At 46.2% G+C, this 14,538-nt stretch overlaps 1 protein-coding gene and 1 long non-coding RNA gene across 3 annotated transcripts; one reads left to right on the top strand and one right to left on the bottom strand.

Moving 5' to 3' along the window:
- The first annotated feature begins 1,825 nt into the window (after nucleotides 1-1,825).
- On the top strand, nucleotides 1,826-13,734 carry RHOF (ras homolog family member F, filopodia associated). 2 transcript variants are annotated; one of them, XR_010825582.1, is made up of 6 exons: nucleotides 1,826-2,064; nucleotides 2,358-2,445; nucleotides 9,623-9,732; nucleotides 10,478-10,612; nucleotides 11,876-12,195; nucleotides 12,817-12,956. XR_010825582.1 is itself a non-coding variant. In XM_048073916.2 (5 exons), the coding sequence occupies exons 1-5, from the start codon at nucleotides 1,900-1,902 to the stop codon at nucleotides 12,979-12,981; spliced, it is 663 nt and encodes a 220-aa protein (XP_047929873.1). In that variant the 5' UTR covers nucleotides 1,830-1,899; the 3' UTR covers nucleotides 12,982-13,734. The 2 variants fall into 2 exon arrangements, 1 of the variants encoding a protein (XP_047929873.1); XM_048073916.2 differs by lacking the exon at nucleotides 11,876-12,195 and having other exon boundaries at nucleotides 1,830-2,064; nucleotides 12,817-13,734.
- Nucleotides 8,502-10,484, bottom strand: LOC136786570 (uncharacterized). The gene is made up of 2 exons (XR_010825583.1): nucleotides 9,909-10,484; nucleotides 8,502-8,762 (listed from the first exon to the last, which is right to left on the bottom strand). It is a non-coding gene; the product is annotated as an uncharacterized lncRNA (long non-coding RNA).
- Nucleotides 13,735-14,538: the final 804 nt, after the last annotated feature.

A 14,538-nucleotide genomic window follows, 5' to 3' on the forward strand; every position in this document is an offset into this window, starting at 1 on the left:
CTTATGGCAATTAGTGAATTGAAAAACCTCTGAAGAAGGAAGACTAGTAAGTCTACCTGTTAATCATACCCTACTACGCCATTCGTTTTGAGACAGGTTCAAAGAAATTATTTCAGGGTAAACCAAATCACTCCTGGGCCATTCATTGCCTGTGCACTGGCAATACTGGAATGCCCTCAGCCACTGCAACCTACAGGAGCTGACAGATTTTACTATTTTGCAGATAAGATATCAAAGATAACCTGTGTATTCTACATGCTTTTGTCAAAATTTCCTCAGTAAAAAAGTTAGCTTTAAACAGGTGTGAATTTGGCTACCTTTTTATTATTATTTGGAATTCCGTGACCCTTTATTGGTTATTTATGTGTCCCTCCTCCTTCCTGTCACTGAAATATCCTTTTCTTTCTTTCTGTTTGCCCTCTGCACAAAGCAGGGCCTTTCTTTGGAAGAGGTTATTCCAAGACATGAGGAGCGCAATCACGTTTTGCATTCAGTCTGGAAGGCCATCTAGTGACACAATTGTGCAGAAGAAAATGTGAAACACTGAATTACGATTTTTCTTTGTAGAATTAAAATAAAAATTTTGCTATACTTAGGCATACCCTTGGGGATTTGTTAGTACTCCCACAAGTGGCATTTCAAAAAATTCTAGAGCCAATTTGGATTTCTTAAGAAACGATGGGGTTTATTTGAGATGGAGCATGCTGTTTATCATTTTCCAGGAAAGAAACAACACAATTTTTATGGCAGATTTGCATCTCAGCAGTTCAAGCGCTGTGACAAACGCAGTCACCCCCTGAAACGTGGACTGGGGCCAAATTCACCTGGCGGTTCCGACTCCCTACCTTTGCACCTGTAACTCCACGGTGTGAAGTAACACTACAAGTAGGCGTTTGCAGGCCTGACATCTCTGTAATTAAAACGTGAAATTGTTTGATTTTTATCACAGCTCGCCTTGAATGAATGGCACCAGGCGAACGCACAACGAGCAGAGCTGTTGGTTCCTACCTGAGCAATAAATCATAGAATCATTAAGGTTGGAAAAGACCTCCAAGGTAATGCAGCAGAAAGCAAGTATTTAGCCACAACCTCTGCCAAGGCCACAAGAAGACGCATTTTGGGGGTACCTCAGGGGCATCTTGCCCTCTCCGCCACTGCCTTTCCCTCATCCATTGTCATTCAGGTGTGTGGTGGCCGAAATTGAGGCTGAACTGGGTGATTGTCCCTCAGCTGCTGGCGACTTGAAGCAAACCAACGCGGCATCTGAGGTGCCAGGGGGTCCCTATAGAAACGAAGGAAAATGTGGAAATGTGAAAATGTCTTGAGAGGAGACAGAGAACACGAGCCCGACCTGATTTAGCCGGAGGCTCCGTGGGATGGGGCGCGGTGGCCCCCAGTTGTACACCAGGAAGGCCTCGGTGCCTCACCTGGAGGACGTCGTTGTGAGGAGAGAGGCGGGCGGGAGTGCTGAGGGGGCTCCGGGTGCTGAGGGGGCTGAAGAGGCTCGGGGTGCTGAGAGGGCTCGGGGTGCTGAGGGGGCTCCGGGAATCAAGGGGGCTCCAGGGGAGGGGGCTGCGGGGGCTGAGGGGGCTCGGGGTGCCGAGGGGGCTCCAGGTGCTGAGGGGGCTGCGGGTGCTGAGGGCGCTGAGGGTCTCCGGGGGCCGAGGCCGCCTGACGGCGGGTCCCCGCGGCCCCTGAGGAGCCGCGGCCTCTCCTCACGGGACTCGGCCGCGGCAGCGCGGCCCCAGGCGGGGCCCGGAGCCACCTGCGGCGCCGGCGCCCGGGGCGCGGCCAATCCCCGGCGGGGCGCGGGCGGTGCCTGGCGGCCCCGGGGCGCCCGGAGAGCGGCGGCAGCGGCGGGCGGCCCGGCGGGGCTGGGGCCCGGCTCGGCTCCGCTCCATGGAAGCGGCCAACGGGACCCTGCCCGACGGCGCGGCGGGCAGCAAGGGGGGCGGCGCGGCCGCTCCGTCGGGCAAGAAGGAGGTGAAGGTGGTGATCGTGGGGGACGGCGGCTGCGGGAAGACCTCGCTGCTGATGGTGTACGCCAAGGGCGCCTTCCCCGAGGTGAGCCTCGGGGCTTCCTCGGCTCCTTTCCCGTCCTTCCTGCCCTCCCCGGGGCACCCCGAGGAGCCCCGCAGGACGAGGGGCTGGGGGCCGGCGGCAGGGCTGAAATGCTGCGGGTCCCGGGTGGGTTTGGAAGGGGTGAAGGAGCCCCGGGGGGCTTGGAGAGGCCCCGGGGAGCTTGAAGGGCCCCGGGGAGCTTGGAGAGGCAGAGCGGGGAGCCCACCGCCAGGCCCCGTGGCCCCTGGCGCCGTGTGTTGCTGTTCCCTAAGCGGAATTATTTTTCCTCTTTGCAGCAATATGCACCGTCTGTGTTTGAGAAGTACACCACCAGTGTTACGATTGGCAAAAAGGAAGTCGTCCTGAATCTGTATGACACCGCAGGTAATGGCTTTTATTCCACGCACTCTCAGTTTTCTAGATGCTGAAGCGCGAGGGGCAGCTGATCCGGGGCCCTGGGACGGGGCTGCCTTGGGACAATACCTGAGAAATGCGTAAAGGTGCAGCCGTGACAGAACGGTCACTTTTCTGGTGGCAGTTCTACCCGGGGACTCGTTCCGTATCTTAACAACCCAGTTTAGTAGGAAAATCACATCAAATAGCGAACATATCTGAAGGTATTAGAACATAGTTCCCGAATGCAATGCATAATGCAGTCAACCCAGAAAATATTTTAATCTCCTGCCATGTGTGAGCAAATAGTAAGGGAGAAAAAAAGCTGGTTTGTGTTTAAAAAAGGCTAGAGTGTTAAAAGTTACTTGAAAATGCTGATAGTTTGTTTGTGTTTGTATCAGGAACTCGTGAACTGATTTGTGTTCAACTTCATTCAAAGTTCCTAGGCTCGATTGTCCAGCTGCATTCCTAAATGAGCCCTAAAATTGACACACACTCCATTTCAGCTCAGTAAATCGCATTCAAGTCTGCAGAATTGTTCCAAATTAACACCAACACAAGTAAGAACTGAATGCCATTCATAGTCATTTTTAATAGTAATGAAACGCACTTACCTTCTTGCATACCATATATGGTATCTGAATAGATAATTTTAAAGGTTTTTAATATAAAAGTGATTATTTTTTTTTTTTTTTACTAACCTTTACTGCAGTATATTAAGATCCTGAGCACTCAGTTTGCCAATTTGTCTTCTGGTGTCAGTGTCTTGAGTCCAGTGATTTGGATAATTTAACTTCTACTAAGTGGCAAAGCTTTTCTGTTTAAATCAAGTCTTGAAGAGAAAAGGGCTGAAATCTAGTGTGAACTTGCCATGGTGAGCTTGTTGAGTTTTTATGTTTGTTCACTGTCAGTGTAGAATTTTAACCCCTCATACCATTCTTGATATTGGGCCCTCTCACTTAAAATCACTATGGTACAGATTCCAGCACCTGCCTTTGGAGTCTCTTCCAGGCTTGCAGAAAGGCGGGCTGCATTCAGGACGGGCAGGAGGAAGGGCAGGCTCCGTATTGCGGCACTGAGCCCCCGAGGCATGTCACATCATGAGTGACAACCACAAGCCTGACATCAGTGCCCAGCTCCTTGTGTCGTGCAGCGAGCTCAGCTCTGTGCAAGGTCCACAGCCACCAGCAGCCCGGAGAATGCTCGCTGAACCTGGTGCTGAGGGCTTATCTCACCGTTTCTTTGTTCAGGCATAGACTTAGCAGACAGTGCCCACCTTTCCAGGTCTAGTTCACAGCTACCAATGCTGTCCTGGACCAGAGCACCGCCCTGTCAAAGAACAGAGTGGGAATATTTTCTTTCACAAGATGCTTGAGGAAGTGGAGATGCCTTTGCTGCCTAGTTGGCAGGGTTTTTTGCCAAGAAGGAGCAACTGATTTCCATCCCTTATCCGCAGACCTTGAGACCCGACATATCTCAACTCCCTAAATACAGTGACATGGCTGCCAGGCTACGAGTCACTAGAGGCTGCTGGCACGGAGCCCTCCCTTCCTGTTACATTTCTTTCGCTTTGCATGAGACACATCAAGATTATCAGACGTAAAGAAAGGGGGGACGTTGCCTTCTTGATTAAGGCATTTGCTTGGAAGGGGGAAAGACCTGAGTTTTGGTTATACTTCAAAGCTGCTTACATAGTTTTATGTTACAGGGCTGTGTCATACACTGTAATTCAAGTAGCTTTTCATCCTCTTTCTGAAGGTGGAAGTTCTGCTAGAGGAAGAACTCTCTTGAGCACACATTTTAATCCCATCCTGTTTTTAATAAAACAAAACTGATCCTGAGTTCCTCAAGGGTTAGACTAGAACGAAGGGCTGCGTCCTTTTCTCTCAGTTCAAGGGAGGATGTCCAGTTCAGCACAAAAGAGAGCTCCTGGCCCTCTGCCACTTGGATGCGGAGTGGGAGATGCAGTTTGGCATCAGTGTTTCGCTGCGTTGACTTGCCTCTGTCGTGTCAGGCAGCAGCAGCTCGTTAGGTTGTTGTCTCAGCTGGGTGATGTTGCTCTGGGGCAGCAGAGGTCTACAGCAGCAGTCAGAGCTTCAGGAGGAGTCCAAACACACAGCTTATTACTGGAAGTACAGCGGATTAACAGTATAGCGTTATCGGCCACATTTAATGAATCGTCTTCTGACTTACTGAATTCGTTGTTTGTGCTCTTCTATAAAATCTGAGCTTTACACCCGTGTTTTGCTTCGTAGTCTGAAAGGTCCCCAAATCATTCAGATTATTGTAAAATCATTTAAATGGGATCAAAAGGATGTGAATCTATTTTTGAAGCGAAGGGCTTCAGCTAAGTGTCATGCAGGAGTGCAGGGGAGGAGAAGGCAAATCTGTTCTAAAAAATGTAACTGGATCTTTATCATACACCCACTGCAGAAAGGACTTCAATATTTTTAGGATCCAACTAAGAGCAACACTAAATAGAGCTGCATGTACGTCAGAGTCATGGGAAGGTGAAGGACAGGTTCAGCTCCGGGGGCTGCTTCAAATTAGAAGGATTCTTTGTATTGTTCAGTCCCGCTCAGTTTGAGACTTGGAGCTTGTCCTACTTACTGAAGGAGAAGGACACACACACAAAGCGCCTAAGAATCAAACATTTCAAGCTACAGAAGGTATTTTTTGCTTGGCACGAATTTTGGTAACAACTGGAATTAATGAGTTAGTCTACAGAGTGCCAGAATAGCAATTTTTGGAGACTTTTGTATCGCACTGCTCTACCTTCCTCACCAGAGACGCCTCTTGCTGTTGCAGGAAGTTGGTGGTATACATATGCAATGTGTAAAAGCTTTGTAATATCACTTGTCTTGTCTGCAAACAGGCTTTGCAGCTGCATATTCAATTAAAAATTTCCATTTCTTGCCGGGCTCAACAAAGGAATCGAGAGAGAAATTAGCTTTGTGATTGTCTGCATGCTAAGGGAGTAGCCCGGCGGTGTTGATGCCTGAGCTGCGATTCAGACGCAGGTTTCCATTTCTGATGCTGCTCAATGCAAGAGTTTCTCAGAAGAAAGAAAGAAGCGACGTTGGGCTGGGGAAGGCTGGGGAGGAAGTAATGCCTCATCATTGTGGGTGCTCGCTCTGACTGGCAGGAAGCATGCTTGAAGCTTCAACGGGGTTTTTCAGGTCTACAGTGACAGATGCACTACAGCACGAGGCCTTCAGAGAGACGTTAAGAGCCAGTACACGCAAGAGTAGTTTTTCAAAACTTGGAAAGGGATGGAGTGCTTGAAAGTGAAATGTGTTCTCCCCATCCCACCTCAAGGGTCCTCTTCTACTGGAGTCGTGCCTGCCAAGCAGTCTGCTTCTCAAACTTTTCAAAACCAAGTAGCGAAGTAGCATAGCTGCCGAGCTAATAACCGTGGCATTCTCGCGGACTGTGCACAGAGAATTTGGTGCATTTCTGTGTATCGGTGAGGGCTCCCCTCCGCGTGGTTACATGCTGGTTTTAAATAATGAGAGTAGGGTTTTAGAAGACAACACACTGACATGTAGGAAGTGGTTGGCTGGTTGGGGTGACGGGATACGACGTTCTTCCTTCCACGCTGGCTATCGGTGGCAGTAGCCGGTGCTCCTGCAAGTCGAGCAGCACTTACTGGTAGACTCTTAGCCTGCTGCTGGTACATTTTGAATCTATTTTTACCATCTCCTGTCAATGGCAATATGTTAGTGAGTTTGTCCCTAAGACACATTTCCACAGCTCAAAGAGGTCTTTGGGTTGTTGTCTCGGGCCTTTCCCTGCCCTGACAGGGTGGCAGGGCTGGGTGCATTTTTTCATTGCCACTTCATGACGTGGTATTTTGCGTGTTACGAAACACAGCTCTGCACAATACCGGTCAGTCCTGCTGGGTCTGCCCCCAGAGGCCTCGTACAAGACACTGGAGAATGGGACCTGTAGCACCCAGTACTTCAGCGTCCCCTTATGTCCACCTTCATCCTCACACAGCCATGAGGGAGCCGCCAGAAATACCACGTTACAGTGTACAAGAAAGAGAAAAAGCCTCTAATGAATTAGGTGTAGAAGGAAGACATTCTGCATTGGACATTTCTCTACAACGTCCACTGCAGAAGAAAGCTGACCAAAGCCAGGTACCCTGGGCTGAGTGATCCCTGACAGCCTGATAAACGAAGAGGGACACACAGAGAGGCGAGGCTGTGCCTCGCTGGGAGGACCTCCCTGCCTTCCCAGTGACTTCGAGTGCCAGAAAAGGTGCAGGTGTCCCCACACAACTCATCTCTTCCAGCACTGCAAGGGGCTGCTGAGCTCCTGGCCGGGCTGAGCAATGAGCAGGCTGGCACCTCCTCAGGGGTGATTCGGTAAAGGAAGAGCAATGCGAATGTGCATGGGAGCCTGAGACCTGTGGTTTCACTTCCTCTGCTCTCCCTCACCCATCGCTTGAGGTCCCACCCCACCTCGGGGCCCAGTGGCAGTGACTTTGGTTACGCAGCACATCACAGAGGCATGCTGGAATGTGATCTTCATAAAGAATTAGCAAATTGCAGGTTGGTTGCTTTAAAAGCTGTCTCTTATGCTACAGTGAATTGAAGAAGGCAGAGGAGAACCACAGATGTGCTCGGACACAGGCATCTGTTTGACCGATTCTTTCACAGCGTGCTTTTTGTTATGTAGAGGGAAAAAATGAGTGCTTGCGGAACCGCCCTCAGGGGCTTTGCAAATACAGTCAGTAACTGCCTAGGTTCAGCCTCTGCCTTCATTTTAAAACCTCTGCTAGAGAAGACCTAAATCTGTGCCAAATAAACTCTGACCACAGCCTGAGCAACTTGACAGAGAAAGTCTCCCGGGCCCTTTCTTGCATTTCAGCAGCAGCACTTAAGGACAGGCTACGAAAGGAAATGTTTTCAGTGAGGTCTTGGTGAGAGGGATGTCGATGCTCAGACACAGCTTGAGCTGGGTCCTGTTACATCCACAGCACCTGAAGAACTGCATCTGAGCTCTGAAAGAATAGCCTCCCCTCCTTCCAGGTGAGAGCTGCAATTATCCAACCATAACACAAGTTAAGCAACATACTGTCTAACCGCCCCACCGCAGGGGGAACATTTTACCTGGTTCTGTGCTCTGTGTTTGAAATTCCAAATGTGCATTTTACAGCACCGTATTTTCTTAGACATTTATTTTCTGTTTGCTTACGAAACCGCGCAGTTGTTTTTTGAAGAGGAAGGTACAGGTCACAGGGTGGTCCATTTCTATAGTTTTTGACTTAAAATACAGCGTGTTTGTATCTCATCTTTGAAGATATCTCTTCTCTGATCCTATCCAAGAGAAGGAGGTTTTAGCAGTTACGCACTGACTCCAGGCAGGCCAATACGATTTGTTCCAAGGGGACCATCCTGTCTGCCTCACAGATTGCCAGCACTAACTTGAAGCACCTCTGGATTTTACAAGATACCCTTGCAGAGGCTCAGAGGCATGAATGCGAGCAGGGAAAATCATACAGGGCACATAACACTAGAGGAAGTTAGGAGAAAAAGCGTTTGGCACCTGATACGTTTAACGCAGTTAGAGGATTACCTCACCAACAGAACGGCAAATTGGTTGCAAACAAGAGGGTGGATTTAGGAGAATAAGAAGGGCTAAGCAGTAAAGTCTTTGCTCTGCATGTTTATACAACGTGCATAATTTTGTGGATTGTCTATTATTTCTGGATTAAACCTGGAGGGATCATTCCTTCTTTACTCAGCACCTCACCCACAGAGCACACAGAGAATAGTCCAAACCTAAGACTCCTGTTTTACAAACATCTCAAGCCCTGAGTCATGGTTTACCCACTGCACTGTAATCACCTTGCGATAACCTGTATCTCGATCCATCATTTAAATTAACGCAGAGGGTGACAAAGTGGTGTAGCTGGTGGGCTGCTGGTGTCTGCAATCCCTCAATCCCGGAGATGAGCATGTTGGCCGGAGGGATGAGGATGTGACTGGGACCGAGCTGGGTGCCAGGACAGGAACGGTTGGTATAAAGTTGGAGCACGCTGAAGTTTTCAGCATCCCTTTATTTGAAACATCAGTGCAAAGCTTTGAGGTAGATTGCTTTCCTGGAGGGCAGCGTCTGGGCTGTGTACAGTTCACAGTCCATACTGGGTGGTGATCATGAAGAGGACTGACATTCCCACCTCTCATTTTGGTTCCTGATGGAAATGTGCCTGAGTCTAGGGGCAGCCTTCAGGTGGTAAATAGATCTTCTACAGACTGCTTCAGTAGCTTTTTCTTCCTTATTAAGTCTCTGAAAAACATCTCAAGTGAAAGAGATTTTTTTTTCTTGAGCTGTCACCTACATCTGGTAATTACCGCTTTCTTGAACATGGTCTCTCAAAAGCAAGATACCTTCAGACCCCAACACAGCGATTACAGCTAAGTCACATGTACAGCATTAGTGACTGCAAGCAAAGGGGAAGAGCACGGGTGTGAAGCAAATTAACTTCCTCTTGTCAGACACATGCTGCAGGATCACTAATCAGAAGCACAAAAAATCCTGTTTTTCCAGAATTCAGCAGCATCCCTAAGACCTGCAGCGATGCCCTACTTCAAAGAACAGTTAAGCCTGCTGTGTGTTAGTGCATGTCTTGTAAAATCATTCGTGTTCTGCTATAGTGAGCAAGGGTGCTAAAGGAACAGCGTGCTAATCACTGCTTCCTCTCAGCTCACTGGGCTAAGAAACACAAGTTTGCTGCTAAGATTTTCATTTCTAACAAATACAGTGTTTCTTCTCATCATGGAATTGCGTGTGCAAATGTCTTTGGGAAAATGGAGCCACTGCCAAATTGCAAATATTTTAATAACTGTCTAATTTCTCATGCTGATTTTGTTTGAGAGCTGCAGTTGGCGATTAGAACCGCTTCTAAATACTTAGTAGTTGGACAAAGCAACGTTTGTATTAAAACTTCCTGAGGACATGTTTTATATTCTAAAGAATCAGTTTGGTCAGTGAAGAGGAATATCCTGCGTTTAAGGGAAGGAATTTTACAAGTATGGAAAAATTTCAGCCTGTGCCATTACAGTACCCTTGATCTCAAGTATTTATCTTTACGCATTCCCGTCATACTGCTTGTTAAGGGCAGAGGTTTCTTTTATCCATGACGTTCTCTGTGTTTCAGGGCAGGAGGACTATGATCGGCTACGACCACTTTCTTACCAGAACACGAATGTAGTGTTAATTTGTTACGATGTCATGAACCCCACCAGCTATGATAATGTAGCAGTTAAGGTAAGAGCCTTTCATAATTGCTTGAACCTTTTAAAAGAATTACATATGCCTGATGCATGACAAGATGTCAGACTAAAAAAGCTGCTGCTTTTAGTAGTCCTGTACCCAGGGTGCATAGATGCACAGATCATTTGTCATGCACTGAGCAGGTCACAGACCTTAAACCCAAAACTCACCTCCCCATGGCACACAAGTGCTCAGAACTGGGCTCAAGTCCGCTGGACACTAAAAAGATCACAAACCAGCTGTGAAACCTACTTCATCTGTAGCGATGTCTCACAACCACTGCACATAAGCATTTCAGATTCAAGTCTACGTCCTTCATGTGCACATTTAACTAGAGGGGAAAGAAATGTAAGCAACTACTCGTCTGTAGTAGGATTTCTGTAGTGCTCCTAAGCAGAAGTTAGCGTTCCTGCATATAGCATCAGCAAAGCAAGGCTCGGTCCTAGTTCTGCTCTTATGTGTGACTTCAGGGAAGCACTTCGGAGTTTAAACAGATGTTAAGCACTTTGGCATAGGGGTAGACACCATCTATGTTTTTATGGAGCGTGTGACTTTGGTCAGGACTTTTAAATGATTCTGTAATGTAAATAGTGCGTGTCAGGCCTCTTACACTAGATTAACAGCTTCCGAAACACTGAAATTGTAGTGTATATCCAGTGCTAACTCTGTTCCTTGGCTTGTTTTAAATTTTAGAAGAAAAAAAAAAAAAGATGTAAAGGTTTTGTTTTTCTACCATCAGTGGTATCCTGAAGTGAATCACTTCTGCCGAGGTGTCCCGCTCGTGCTGATCGGCTGTAAGACAGACCTTCGGAAAGACAAGGAGCAGTTGCGTAAGCTCAGGGCTTCTAAGCAGGAACCCATTACCTACAACCAGGTAAATATAAGTGCATTTAAAGTGCTGTCATCTTTGCAAGAGATAAACAGATAGTCCAAAATTAGGTAGTCAGAATGGCCAGATAAATAAATTATTGACTGTCAGTATTAACAGCAGTTTCTGTAAGTCCTTTTTGAGTGGCCAAATCACCACCCATTTTTAGTGCCAAAATAGAGACCTTTGAAGACTGTTTTTGCATATCTCAGGGTGTCTGAAAGGACACCAGTAGCTAGGCCTTCTAGGCTCGCTACATCTCACTGGTTTCCCCTCACAGCTGGGTTATTACTGTTAGAAATTTGTAGGCCTCAACAACTTTTTTGGACTTCTTTCATAATTTTTATTACAATACATTGCTCCCATCACTTGTACTTTGATTGGTGTTGTGAGAAAAAAAAAAATGTTAGGACATACATTACAGGATTAAAAATATCGACCATTCTGGAAAAAATGTGTTTGCAAACCCTACTTAAAAAGAAATACTTCCAAGGACAATAGCAAAACCCATCTGTGAGGCTTCTCTAACATAAACTTTTCTTTGAGGTCTAATCTAAATATATATATATATTGTTGAGTGTTTTCAATTTAAGCACTGAGACCTACAACTAATGTTACAAGGTGGGCATTGCTGCCCTACGTACAGGAGGAACAGTTAGTGGTGGAACAGTTTGTCCCACGTAACACGATCTTTCTGCTCTGATCTTCCGCTTTTTTTTTCTTTCAAACTACAAAGCCATCCTTCTCCTCTGTCAGAGCACGAACAGCAGCTTTCAGACTATTTGAAACACAAGTCCAAGGAACAAGGTTAAGTGCACTAAGACCCTGAATTAATCACTTTTTCTAAACAGCGTGAAAAGAAGCTGCTGCTGCATCACCACTAAATCATGCTAGGACCTTCAGCTTGTCTTCCATGCACACTAGATTAGATGTTTGCCCTGTCACATTGTGAACAGCTGCAAATCCTCCCTCACTTGCATTAATAACTCCCTTCATCACTCCTCACGTGTGAGGTTCAGGACAAGCAACGGACACCTCTGGGGAGCCAGCTGAGGCATCATTCCTGCCCCAGCAGCTCACCAGATGAATGCTCACAAAAGAGGTGGAGCGCCAGCCTAAAGGAGGGAAGGTGAAGTGAAGCTAGCACCTGTGGTAGGCAGCAGCATGCGTGCAGTTAAATTCCAGGGCCCACCAGATGCACAAAACCTTGTTGCCTACGTGAGCCCTCCCACTTGATTTTCCTCCCCTTAAATATATACACTACCTCAGTCTCTTACAGCTGAGAGCATCTCGAGTCATGCGACGTGATGCTTCTGATGCCAGGCACAGAGGAGCTGAACAGTATCTGCCAGCACCGCAGCTTGCAAACAACTGGAAGGAGACAAACTTCACTTAAATATGCTGAAGAAAAATCCCCCTATACAAGTCTGAATGCTCAAGTGACCCCACTCCCAGGGCTTATAATGAATAAACGCAGACTTTGTGAGCTGTGGGTTGCAGACTTGGAATTCACGCTCCAAAGCTCACAAGTACTCAAAACTGGGGGCTGACTGCAATGACTAAAAAAAAAAAAAAGGATCACAAGCAAAGTAAGAAATCACTGTGTTTTGTCTGGAGTGATTTCACACAGCCATGATTGCATGCAAATGCTTTAGATTCTACTCTGCTTCCAGTGCATGTGTTTGGGTGATGAGGGCTCACACACTGATTTGTGTGTACTAGGATTCCTGATGGGCCCTCTGAAGTGGCAGTCAGGATTCCAATATGTGCACCCGCAAAACAAATCAGGACATTTATCCAGACTGCGCTCCCACGTGCTCCATTCATTGCTGAAGCTTGCAAACTAAAGATGACATCACTTAATAGTTAAGGTCAGGCCTGAAAAAAGTTTCCCCTTGTAAGATGTCTAGCTTATCCTCCCTTGAGTATCTATCTCAGCATTTCTTTAAATGATAACATTGAGACCATGTCGACAATATTAGCAGGCCAGGTTCTAGATCAATTTGGAGAAAAGAAAGAAAAAAAAACAACAGAAAGCAAGTGCCTCAGTTTGTTTCCAAAGCCACTTAGGCCCTTGCACTGCGCTCAGAAGAGGCAGCTTCTTTCTTCCTGACCTTCTGTTATGAAGATGTACAAAATAATTTTTTCTCTCCCATCTCACTTTTCTCTCACACATTAGATTTACATCTTTTCTTACCTGCTCTTTCCAGGGTGAAGCAGCTTGCCAGCAGATAAATGCAGAGGTTTATCTGGAGTGCTCAGCAAAATGTCGTGAGAACATAGAAAAAGTTTTTAAAGAAGCAACAACCATTGCTTTAAGTGCCATGAAAAAAGCCAAGCGCCAAAAGAAACAGAGGGCGTGCTCAGTGTTATGATCTGGACTGCAAGAGAGCATTGACCACACAAGAGCCACATGGTTCAGATTTTGGCAAGTGTGACTCTTCTTTTTCCCCATTTGTATTCTTGCAACTATTTTTATTTTAAAAATTTTAAACTTTTAAATATTTTTGTACTTTTGTTACACCACTCCCATAAAGTTTTGAAGGCTCTTTATTAAGGCTAACTGATGCTGCATGTCTTTGTCTGCCTTTTGCTCCCAACTGCAAACCACCACCAGTGAGGTCTTGGATTCACTATTTAAATTGCAACGAACAGTGACTGCTACTACGACTTTTGTTTTTTTCCTCTGCAAAATCGTGCCATATTGTAGCTACAATTTAAAGTCTTTTTCAAGGAGAAAAAGCACATCTTTCAGAAGTTTTGATAGAGCAGCCCATCCGGCACCTTGGAAGAGACAGGAATTAAGTTTGGTACTAACATTCTCAAATTAATTTACTTGGTGGCAGTGCTGTGAGTTAGCCTCAAGCTGTCACCACAGGGCACAGCCGAAGCATCCACGGCCCGTGAGCCAACTTTGCAGAGCTGCTCCTTCAGATGGCTCCTTGCAAGGCCCAGTACTGTAACAGAAAGTGGTATTTATCTTTGGATATGCATTGGTTGCTCCAATCCAAACGCAGAGCACCACAGAAAATAATTTACAGCATGCAAAGATAAAAGTACTCCAGTCAGCTACTATGTGTAAAATAAAAGCAGTTTTACAATAAACTTATATAGCTTATTTAATACAACACGCAAATGTTGGTGTGTACTAGGGAGAGGGGAAATACTTGGCTTTGTAACTCCTGTTCAGTAACTGTTGAAATCTCTCTACAACTGTAAATTACGTTTTCCCTTTTGTTACGAAGATGTCAGTTGTCTGTTTGAGGATGATGGATGCTCCCACTGAAAAACCGAGCACATGTGCCTCACATTTCCTAGTTCTTTTGCACGGTCTCTTGCAGCAAGATCTCAGATTTCAGGGTCAGTCACTTGTCTGTAGCCACTGTAAACCAAAGCTGTAAGGGTGAAGGAGGTTTCTGCAGTACAGGTGTTACAAGTTTTCTTTCTGAGGCAAACTACTGCCCATCCTAAGGGAAAGACAGACTTTGATTTTCTGATTCTATGACTTGCCTAACAGTAACAATACACAGGCTTTTGCCAGGAAGCTTGGGCATCGTATGCCAGGGGTCTACTGTTAGACAAACGCTTCCATGAGGAGCCTGATAACTGCACATCATTCAGATTTCATGCAGTTTTATCCTCTGCTGCTTACATGACCAGCTGGTGGAAAATTCTTTTGGAATGATCTATCATTATTTTAGATGTGGGATAAATAGACCTTGATCCTTGAAATCTCAGTTTTTTCTCTCCCTAACTTGCTTTGAATTAGCTAAGGCGTATGGATCCCTACAAGCTTAAAATGGATTTTTTTTTTTAAAGATCAGATTTTTTTGCACATCTTTGCTAACTATAGAAAAAAAATCCACAAATTGTGCAGCCATTTCTCCACGAGAAGACATTTGTCAGTGAAAGACAAAACCACACGTGACCTT

Source organism: Anser cygnoides, chromosome 17, assembly GCF_040182565.1.
Source record: "Anser cygnoides isolate HZ-2024a breed goose chromosome 17, Taihu_goose_T2T_genome, whole genome shotgun sequence".
Taxonomy (NCBI): Eukaryota; Metazoa; Chordata; class Aves; order Anseriformes; family Anatidae; genus Anser; species Anser cygnoides.